This window comes from Oncorhynchus tshawytscha, linkage group LG08 (assembly GCF_018296145.1).
Source record: "Oncorhynchus tshawytscha isolate Ot180627B linkage group LG08, Otsh_v2.0, whole genome shotgun sequence".
Taxonomy (NCBI): Eukaryota; Metazoa; Chordata; class Actinopteri; order Salmoniformes; family Salmonidae; genus Oncorhynchus; species Oncorhynchus tshawytscha.
The window spans coordinates 31,206,078-31,217,556 of record NC_056436.1 but is presented as its reverse complement, the minus strand read 5'-3'; the positions used below and the strand labels follow the sequence as shown (position 1 = coordinate 31,217,556).

At 38.5% G+C, this 11,479-nt stretch overlaps 1 protein-coding gene across 2 annotated transcripts; it reads right to left on the bottom strand.

Annotated features, from left to right (window-relative positions):
• Window positions 1-550: 550 nt before the first annotated feature.
• Window positions 551-9,452, bottom strand: LOC112256651 (adhesion G-protein coupled receptor G5). Of its 2 annotated transcripts, none has more exons than XM_024430047.2 (17): window positions 9,400-9,452; window positions 8,528-8,625; window positions 7,826-7,912; window positions 7,167-7,247; window positions 6,877-7,047; window positions 5,144-5,218; window positions 4,839-4,995; window positions 3,623-3,779; window positions 3,339-3,470; window positions 3,080-3,190; window positions 2,941-2,980; window positions 2,710-2,810; window positions 2,472-2,593; window positions 2,067-2,332; window positions 1,561-1,651; window positions 1,165-1,448; window positions 551-924 (listed from the first exon to the last, which is right to left on the bottom strand). In XM_024430047.2, the coding sequence occupies exons 1-17, from the start codon at window positions 9,417-9,419 to the stop codon at window positions 794-796; spliced, it is 2,124 nt and encodes a 707-aa protein (XP_024285815.1). In that variant the 5' UTR covers window positions 9,420-9,452; the 3' UTR covers window positions 551-793. The 2 variants fall into 2 exon arrangements, with proteins under 2 accessions (XP_024285815.1, XP_024285816.1); XM_024430048.2 differs by having other exon boundaries at window positions 6,877-6,966.
• Between the last annotated feature and the right edge of the window lie 2,027 nt (window positions 9,453-11,479).

The following is an 11,479-nucleotide window of genomic DNA, read 5'->3' as shown; positions in this document are numbered from 1 at the left end:
CGCATGTGTATTTCCCACATAAAGCATGGCGGAGGAGGTATTATGGTGTGGGGGTTCTTTGCTGGTGACACTGTCTGTGATTTATTTAGAATTCAAGGCACACTTAACCAACATGGCTACCACAGCATTCTGCAGCGATAGGCCTTCCCATCTGGTTTGCGCTTAGTGTGACTGTCATTTGTTTTTCAACAGGACAATGACCCAACACACCTCCAGGCTGTATAAGGGTTATTTTACCAAGAAGGAGAGTGATGGAGTGCTGCATCAGATGACCTGGCCTCCACAATTCCCTGACCTCAACCAAATTGAGATGGTTTGGGATGAGCCGGACCGCATAGTGACTGAAAAGCAGCCAACAAGTGCACAGCATATGTGGGAACTCCTTCAAGACTATTGGAAAAGCATTCCAGGTGAATCTGGCTGTGAGAATGTCAAGAGTGTGCAAATCTGTCCTCAAGACAGAGTGGCTGCTTTGAAGAATCTCAAATATAAAATATATTTGATTTGTTTAACACTTTTGGTTACTACATGATTCCATATGTGTTATTTCATAGTTTTGATGTCTTCACTATTATTCTACAATGTAGAAAATAGTGCAAGTCAAGAAAAACCCTTGATTGAGTGGGCGTTCTAAAACTTTTGACTATATAAATATATCAATTACAGACATTTAACAAAGATAAGCATACTTTTCTATTTATTAGAGTATTAAACATCTTCAAAACATTTTGTGCTTAGTGTATTGCAATTATAAACCTAGTGTAGTAAGATACACCATCGGCCCCAATCTTAGCTACTTCTTGTGAACAGGAGAGTCATCATAGATGTTTGAAAAAGTAGAGGTGCTCTGGTTGGTGAATACAGAGTTCCTGTCATCACCAACAATCTTGTTGGTGTTGTAGTAGTAGAGGAACAGGAAGAAGCCTAGAGGAAGATGGAAGCTCAGTCACTATCAGTCCTGGAATAGACATACACTATGCGACAAACTATGAAACACATCTATGGTCAGGAGTTCCCCATGGCCTCTTGACCTCACCAGGAAAATCTCTAGATTTGGAAGTTTAACCTGGTCAAGTCACATGGTTAGGCAAAAGGTCCTGGCCCCATGATAATGTACATGGACAACCACACACGAAACAGCAGTCATTTTTGAGTGATGCCTACCCTGGAAGGAGTTGAGGATGCTGAAGATGTAGTAAGATGGGATAACCATGGGTCCGTAGCTGAAGAAGGCAAAGCCCCAGGTGAGGCCCAGCAGGAATAGGAGCCCCAGGATGGTCAGGGTGTTCTTGGACGCTGGGTCATTCTGGCACTTGCCTACATTGGTCTTCCTCAGGATCAAGATCTGTCTCACGACAATGATGAAGTTGGTCAAAGTCCAGACAAACACCAAGGCGTAATAGCCGATGTTGACTCCATAATGGATGTAGATGTCAGTGATCCAGCACCTGAAATGTACAAGGGAAATGTATTTAACTAGTCAAGTCAGGTAAATGGTTTGTGATTGTCATCTCATTAGGGCAAAGAACAGACAATTCCAAAAGTCACATTTCCACTTACATGTTCACTGATTTCCCATCATCTGTTTGTATGGACATTAATGTATATTTTTGCAGTCCCAGAAGGACGATGACCACTAGAGCTGGAAGGACTGGAGAAAATGAGAAACATTCACACTGGGTTGATGCCAGATGCCTGTTGAAACTGGTATGATTTTGTGCAATCAGAGGAGATAATACTGTAGGCAAATTTGATTTGAATTTGAATAGTTTCTCACAGTAGGAAAATAACCCTGCAGCAACAGGAAATGTGAAATATGTGGATTATAATAAATGGACAGTACTGTAGGGGTTGATACATTTTTCGTTAGGGAAAATCAAGTCTAATTTTTAAGTGGAAATTACACATTAAAAGCCTTTTTAAACTTTGAATACACTGCAAGTTTGCATTTCCTGCTTTGCAGGACAGTTCTCTGTGACAACAGTGATTAAATTAAGATCGTTGTGTCAATCAGTAATGTACATTGAGCAGCATTCTAATACACCCTAATATGACTCTGTTCTTACCCCATCCCACAACGTAAACTTTCAGCATATAATGTTTGATGTTAGCGGTGCGTTTCTTTAGCTGCAGGAACAAGTGGACCGCCTCAATGAGGAACCAGGTGAAGGTGGACAACATGGAGTAGTGCATGACTGCTGCTATGATGACACATGCAACATAGCTCCCCATGGCTGCAATGGTCTCATTGGTCAGAAAGGTCAGGTTCAGGAACAACATAGCCAAGAAGAGGTTGACAAGGATCTTGGTTGCTTGGCTAGATTTGGTTTTGCTGTGAAACCAAAAGTGAAAAAAAGTTTGTTGTTTCAATGTCAATATTCTCAGTTAACTCGTCATGGCCAGCCTGCTATAGAGCTCTACTGGTCATCATACTCACACTGTACGGTGTTGTGTTGAATAATGAAAAATACCTTATCACAAACTGCATGAAGAGAGCCGTTCCCAAGAAGAACATAGACAGTCCACAGCCGATGTAGCTAATGTAGGTTAGAGATGCCACATCTGAGGCACTGATGTTCTTTGGTGGAGGTGACTGTATATGATCACAAAAATGAAGAGCAAGTGAGCAAGTGGATAAGCTTATGGATGTGCTTAAAAGTGACACAGAAACATAACTTCAAACAGGAGATGATGGAGAGGATGTCTCACCATTAGTATAGCAAAAAATGATAAATGAGTGCATTGGCACGTTATGCTGTTGTTGCTCTCCAAGGTTTGACAACCATCTGTGGTCCAATTGGGTCGTTTTCCTAAAAGAGAAAAAAAATCCCACAATCCTCTCTGTTGGAAGTTGTTGAATATTTGGCTTTTAAATGATTCAAGTTCTATAAATTAAAAGAACCAAAGGGTTTGAAAATGTACAGAAAGAAAGAGAAGTACCTTTGCCATTCCAAGAATTACAAAAGACATTGAATCCCACCTGTGTAAAACATATAATTTATGCATCTCCATAATTATTTCATGCATAGCCTTACTAATCAAAATATTTTCCTGTAACATGACACAATTTCTCTCTTACCTTATCAACATTTCTGTACTCAATATCAATGGTGTCTGTGAGATTAGCTATGTGGGCTCCAATTTCGATTCCAACTACCTCACCGTTTAGAACGATGCTCTTCTTTTCATCCTAGAAAGAGCGAGGAGATGACATGTTGGAAGGATAAAGTGTAACGTAACCTGTCACCAATCATGTTACCTCGTATGCTTAACAATACAGTATATCAAAATACTGCTTTTAAAAAGTCACTTTTAGTCAAAGTAATTTGTAGGTTTACCTGGGACATGCTGGGAAAGACAAGAACCCCGACAAAAGTTCCACTCTTATTGAGTGCCATGTCATAGGCTTCTTTGGACACACGCACAGATCGATTGAAATATTTCTTCAGAGCATACTTGTTTTCAACAATCTACAAAGGAAAATAATAATAATTTCAATCTTCATCAATATGTGTACAGTTCTCTGTATTTAGTTTAAGAATAAAACCGTAACTTTCATAATAAGTTAACGGACTATTAATAATCATTGTTCTACCTCTAGTGATCAAGTTACTGTACTTACACTCATATCTTTGTCAGGGGAAAAACCAAAGTTGATATCTTTGGGGTCGTCTTTATGAAGTTTACTCAGGAGTCCTTTAACCTTGCCCATTGAAATGGCTGCAGTGCTGGCGTTTCCCATCAGCTCAGTCAACGAGGAGAGATTTTTCATAGCCTCACTGTCATAGTGAGAGAACGTGGGAAATATAGATGAGAGTTTGCCATGCTCTAGACTTAGCTGTGATGAACACAAAACCCTAAACATAAAATCCCCTAAAACAAACATGATTATTATCACCACCATTACACCATTATGCCTGGCTCGCAGTTGGTGTTCCAATTCATCCCAAAGGTGTTTGATGGTGTTGAGATCACAGCCCTGTGCAGGCCCGTCAAGTTTTTTGGTGTGGACCTTGCCTTGTGAACGGGGGCATTGTCATGTTGAAACAGGAAAGGACCTTTCCCAAACTGTTGCCACAAAGTTGGAAGCACAGAATCGTCTAGAATGTCATTGTGTTGTGGCGTTAAGATTTCCCTTCACTGGAACTAAGGGGCCTAGACCGAACCATGAAATACAGCCCCAGACCATTATTCCTCCTCCACCGAAGTTTACTGTTCTCCTGGCATCAAACCCAGATTCGTCCGTCAGACTGTGACGAGTGATTCATCTCTCCAGAAAACGTGTTTCCACTGCTCCCGAGTCCATTGGCGGCAACTTTTACACCACTCCAGCCAAGGCTTGGCATTGAGCATGGTGATCTTAGGCTTGTGTGCGGCTGCTCAGCCATGGAATCCCATTTCATGAAATTTCCGGAGAAAAGTTCTTGTGCTTCCAGAGGCAGTTAGGAACTCAGTAGTAAGAGTCGCAACTTAGGACAGACGATTGTTGTGCGCTACGCTTTTCAGCACTCGGCAGTCCAGTTCTGTGAGCTTGTGTGGCATACCACTTTTTGGCTTCACAATAACAGCACTTATAGGCAGCTCTAGAAGGGCATTAATTTGACAAACTGACTTTTTGGAAAGCTGGTATCCTATGACAGTGCCACGTTGAAAGTAACTGAGCTCTTCAGTAAGGCCATTCTACTGCCAATGTTTGTCTATGAAGATTGCATTGTTGTGTGCTTGATTTTATACACCTGTCAGCCGCAAGTGTGGCTGAAATAGGCGAATCCACTAATTTGAAAGGTTGTCCACATATTTTTGTATACTGTATGTTCTTCTTAAATCTAAAAACTTACGATGCCAAATCAGCACTTATGACCCCATTTGAGCTTTCCAATTGGCCGCTGGGTAAACTTATGTTCATGTCCGGCTTCTTAACAGGGTTGTTACATGTTAGACAACTAATTGGTCCCTCTGCAGTGATCTCAAGAATGAATTCATCCCTGGTCTTATCTGCAAATCAATCAAAACAAAAACAATGCATTTTGTTCAGACCACATTTGAATGTCTAGTATGAACTTCTTCATTAGAACCCCAGTACAGTAAAGAATGATTCATTTTAACATTATGACGGTATATAAATGTTTGGCATGTACTGTACTTCTGCAAGCAGCTGCATCATAGGTTGACTTCTTTCCACAAATGGTTTCTGGCTTCACCGGAGTAGTCAGATAACCTTTCAGATAATAATAAAAGCACATGGTTAAATCATACTGAAATCAAAATAGTAACTCTTACAAATAAAACTATGCAGTCAGATCTCTCCTGGTGTTTATGATATCAAATAAAATAAAATTGTATTTGTCACATGCGCCGAATACAACAGGTGTCGACCTTACAGTGAAATGCTTACTTACGAGCCCTTAACCACAAATAAGTGTTAAGTAAAAAAATAGATAAGGAATTAAAAATAAAATAAAAGTAACAAATAGTTAGAGCAGCAGTAAAATAACAATAGCGAGGCTATGTACAGGGGGTACCGGTATAGAGTCAATGTGCAGGGGCACTGGTTAGTCGAGGTAATTGAGGTTGATTAGCTGTTCAGGAGTCTTGTGGCTTGGGGTTAGAAGCTGGGGGTTGAAGCTGGACCTGTTGGGGCGGTATGCAAATTGGAGTGGGTCTAGGATTTCTGGGATAATGGTGTTGATGTGAGCCATGACCAGCCTTTCAAAGCACTTTGTTGCTTCAGATATGAGTGCTTTGGGTCGGTAGTCATTTAGACAGGTTGCCTTAGTGTTCTTGGGCACAGGGACTATGGTGGTCTGCTTGAAACATGTTGTTATTACAGACTCGTGAGGGACAGGTTGAAAATGTCAGTGAAGACACTTGCAAATTGGTTAGCACAGGCTTGGAGTACACGTCCTGGTAATCCGTCTGGCCCTGCGGCCTTGTGAATGTTGACCTGTTTCAAGGTCTTACTCACATCGGCTACGGAGAGAGTGATCATACAGTTGTCCGAAACAGCTGATGCTCTCATTTATGTTTCAGTGTTACTTGCCTCGAAGCCAGCATAGAGATTATTTAGCTCATCTGGTAGGCTTGTGTCACTGGGCAGCTCGCGGCTGTGCTTCCCTTTGTAGTCTGTAATAGTTTGCAAGCCCTGCAACATATTCTGACGAGCATCCAAGCCAGTGTAGTACGATATGGGCTCCTAAGAATGGCAGTACATGCATGCGTCTGAAAATGTACTAGCATAATTATTTTACATCTGTTTATACAGGCAAAATTTACAGTTGGGTGTAGCCTAGTGGTTAGAGTGTTGGACTAGTGAACAAAAGGTTGCAAGATCAAAATCCATGAGCAGACAAGGTAAAAGTAAAAATCTGTCATTCTGCCCCTGAACAAGGCAGTTAACCCACTGTTCCTAGGCTGTCATTGTAAATGAGAATTTGTTCTTTACTGACTTGCCTAGTTAAATAAAATAAAAAAACATTCAGATGAATTAGACCCTGGAACACACAATAAATACTGTATATGCTGTCATTTTTTGCCTAATTGCTAATGTTATGGATTCCGTGTAAGTGTTTGTAGATGTATTATTTTGATGGGAATTAAATCATGGAAATGTACAACCCGTTGAAAGGTCAGGACTAATAGTTTAACAGTAGTTGTCGGCTGCCTAGAGGATTGCAATACAGAACTTGTATGTTTGATCTAGCATATACCAGCAGAGGGCACCATATAACAGTTATTGAATGCAAAACATGAAACTGCCTTCCAAAAGTAAAGTATGCTGAAGCCTACACCTCAACGGCTGCACTAGCTTGGCTATGTTATCCAAACATGTCTGATAAAAGTATATGTTATGATGAAAAACTATTATGTCTACTTTACCTGTAGTATTTCGATAGAACTGTGATGGAATACATGTCATGTTCTTTCTCAGTGGAAACCACAAGTCGAGCTCTTGAGTGTTGACAGCATCTTTACTCAGAGTTATGAAGTATGAATTGTTATCTTTCCTCACTTCAAATGTACAGTTGCGGAATTCTGGATGACATTTTTCTAAAGATACATACAGCATTACAACAAAGTATTCATAAAATGAATTTGAATGTTTTGAATAACCATAACTGGACTCTGTAATATAGATCTACATAAGGTTTTACATAAAGTGAGGCTACCTGATGTTGCTGTGTTCTCTCCAGTAGATATGATGCAGAGCCTCTGGATTTCCTGCTGTGGGGTACAATTCCCTATCCAATCTGGAAACAAGGCAATGTACACTGAGTATACAAACATTAAGGACACCTGCTCTTTCCATGACGTAGACTGACCAGGTGAAAGCTATGACCCCTTATTGATGTCACTAGTTACATTTTTAAGCCTTGAGACAATTGAGACATGATTGTATATGTGTGCCATTCCGAGGATGAATGGGCAAAAGAAAATATTTCAGTGCCTTTGAATGGGTTATGGTAGTAGGTGGCAGGCGCACTGGTTTGTATCAAGAACTGCAACGCTGCTGGGTTTTTCATGCTCAATAGTGTGTATTAAGAAAGGCCCACCGCCCAAAGGACATCCAGTCAACTTGACACAACTGTGGGAAGCATTAGAGTCAGTATGGGCCAGCATCCCTGTGGAATGCTTTCGACACCTTGTAGAGTTCATGCTCAAACAAACTGAGGCTGTTCTGAGGGCAAAATGGGGTGCAACTCAACATTAGGAAGGTGTTCCTAATTTTGGTATACTCAGTGTATATCCTATGCTGTGGCACAGACATGAGCTTATATTTGTTACAATGTTTCACCTCTCCGTTAACTAGTTAGTTATCATACTGTACCTGAAAAGTTATTCTGAGATGGACAATCATTCCCATTCCTAATGACTCCTGAATATGTGTCATCGTTCACTATCAGTACTTTACAACCTAAAAATACAATGCCGGTTAATGCATACATTTAAGGACAAGATCTATTGAAATTTGTTGTACGAAATATATATATATATATACACTACTGTTCAAAAGTTTTAGAACACTTACTCATCAAAGGGTTTTTCTTTATTTGACTATTTTCTACATTGTAGAATAATAGTGAAGACATCAAAACTATAAAGTTGGTTGAGAGAATGCCAAGAGTGTGCAAAGCTGTCATCAAGGCAAAAGGTGGGTATTTGAAGAATCTCAAATCTCTGATTTTTTTCTGATTTTTTAAACAATTGTTGGTTACTACGTGATTCCATATGTGTTATTTAATAGTGTTGATGGCTTCACTATTATTCTACAATGTAGAAAATAGTCCAAATAATGAAGAACCCTTGAATGAGAATGGTGTTCTAAAACTTTGACCCGTAACATGTACATATGAATCCCTTTTTTAAATGCACCAGCAATACATTAGAGTTAAGCCCCTTTAAATTAAATGTTCACTTTTTAAGAAAAAATATAATTTGCAATGCATTTCTGGCTGACGAGCATGAAAAATATAGCATCCAATCAAACGATTTGAGTTTTTTCTACATTACAAGGGGAAACGTAACTTACGACGTTCACTTGTATAATTTTGGCAGCCAATGCCACAGAGCAGAATGGCTGTGGTCAAACAAAATCTCCAAAGTTTCCCTTCCATTGATAGCCTTAATCTGTCAAGCCAAGAAAATATGTATCATTACAGGCTCATTACAACAGTCTAATATACATCTGAATAGCCTCATTCCAAAACACCGTATTTTAATTTTCAGAAATGATGGAAAATGATCTTTTATTGATTGAAGAAATCTAATCGTGGCATGGGGTTGTTCAATGACAGACATATTGTTGGTTAAAATATATCACTTGATGGTTTCATTTTAGAGACAAATAATCATGTTTTTTTTTGCTAAATGCTTATATAGCCACTTCACTCTCGGAGAAATACACAGTATTGCTAGGTTTTACGCAGTAAAATATAACAAATAACTACATTTTACGACAACTGCATTTAAAGAAATGTACAAATGATACATTGGTGACATCAATATTGAAAAAAAGGCAGTAATATTTGACATTTTAGTCATTTAGCAGATGCTTTTCTTAACCATAGCGACTTACTGTAAGTGCATTAATTTTAAGGGGGGGGGGGCATGCAACTCAATATTAGGAAGGCGTTCTTAATGTTTTGTAGAGTTTTGCAAAAGTAACATATTTTCATACACATCTAAGATCGATGAATAAAAAATCTGAGAACAGTAATATTTTACACACATGAAGGTACCCATAAGCCAACATTTCTGGATATAGTGGATATAGCGGTTTGCAATAAACTCTTCAACTATCAAGATCTCATCTTTTATATTGTTTTCTAGAAGAAAAAGTATAATTGTCATTATCAGCAAAATGGTGAAACAGAAATTATAAGACCAATCAAGGATTCTTACCTGTCTGATGAGAGAGTCATGGCTGAATGTTTTGTTAGCACTCTTAACTCCTGTTACAGTTAACTATGAGCACTAGGCGATATACTGTTGACATTACGTCTCTGTAGATTTACCTTGCAAATGAGACATATTCATGTCCTCTGAGAATCCATTGTGTTCCTGTGACATGTGCATTGGGCACTTACACAGACTGTACATCAATTCAAAATGTTGTTTGACAGGCCTACTCAATGGTGCAAAGTACTTTAAAGTACTACTTAAGTCGCTTTTGGTGGTATCTTTACTTTACAATGTATATTTTGGACAACTTTTACTTTTACTTCACCACATTCATAAAAAAATAAGAAAATATGCATTACATTTTGAATGTGTTGCAAGTGCGTTACTGTGTTTGGACCCCAGGAAGAGTAGATGCTGCCTTCACAGCAGCTAATGGCGATCCCTAATAAATTCAAATATAAATGGTTAGCAGGACAGGACATTGGTGGAAAAAGTATCCAATTGTAATACTGTAGTAAAAGTAAAGATACAGTACCTTAATAGAAAAGGACTCAAGTAAAAGTGAGTCACCCAGTAAAATAGTACTTGAGCAAAAGTCTAGAAGTATTTGGTTTTAAATATACTTAAAATTATTTGAAATGTTTTATACTTTTATACTTTTAAATTACATTTACTTTTGATACTTAAGTATCTTTAAAACCAAATACTTTTAGACTTTTACTCAAGTACTATTTTACTGGGTGACTCACTTTTACTTGAGTCCTTTTCTATTAAGGTATCTTTACTTTTAGTCAAGTATGACAGTTGGGTACCTTTTTCACCACTGGGCCTCCTGTACCTTATGACTCACAGGCATAACTTTAAACACTTTAATAAAATATAGTCTTATCAAACTAAATCATTTCAGTTTTCATTAATTGAACACAAAAATTAATGGTATGCAATTGTTTCTAAATGAAATAAGGTTATTTATATTTTACAAACATATGAATAATTCAAATGATCTCAAAACCCAGAACCAAATGCATTGTGCACTGGTCAGTTTCAGTTTCTGTCAACAGTCTCAGGACAGACTATAGAGCAATGACTAATGTGCTTTTCACACTTGTTTCTCTGTAATCCAATCCAACGGATCTAGACACATTTTTTTATCCTTTCCAATATTCACAATAGCAGGATTTTGTTTGGTTGTTTGGAAATGTTGTTTTGTTTCAGTACATAGAAAGCCTTTGGTCGATGGAAGAGATAGACTTGGGCATCCATCAAGTTGGTATAAAGGCTTGACAGGACTCTATGTGATACAGAAATGCAAATAGTTTTGCCGAGGCACAGTAGATGCTGGTATAGACTTTCCCAGATGCAAATAGACCATGCAAATGATCCCCGTATTGGAGACACAAATGTCAGATTTGAGCCAGTTTGCTACAACAGCAAAATAATCCTGAGGCAACAGGAAATGTAAATTAATATGTGGATTATAATGAATTAACATTTTTGCAGTGGTGGAAAAAGTACCCAACTCTCCTACTTGAGTAAAAGTAAAGATACCTTAATAAAAATGACTCAAGTAAAAGTGTCACCCAGTAAAATACTACTTGAGTAAAAGTCTAAACGTATTTGGTTTTAAATATACTTAAGTATCACAAGTACATGTAATTGCTAAAATATCCTTAAGTACAAGTATAAATCATTTCAAATTCCTTATATTAAGCAAAGCAGACGGACACATTTTCTTATTTACAGATAGCCAGGGGTTCAATCCAACACTCAGACATCCTTTACAAACAAAGCATATATTTAGTGAGTCCGCCAGATCAGAGGCAGTAGGGATGCTCTCTTGATAAGTATGTGAATTAGACCATTTTCCTGTCCTGCTTAGCATTCAAAATGTAACGAGTTTTGCTAGCACAGACTGGAATATTTTCCGGGATTCTTCCTATGGCGTTGAGGAGTACGCCACATCTGTCACCGGTTTCATCATTAAGTGCATCGAGGACGTCGTCCCCACAGTGACCGTACATACATACCCAGAAGCCATGGATTACAGGCAACATCCGTACTGATCTAAAGGGTGGAGCTT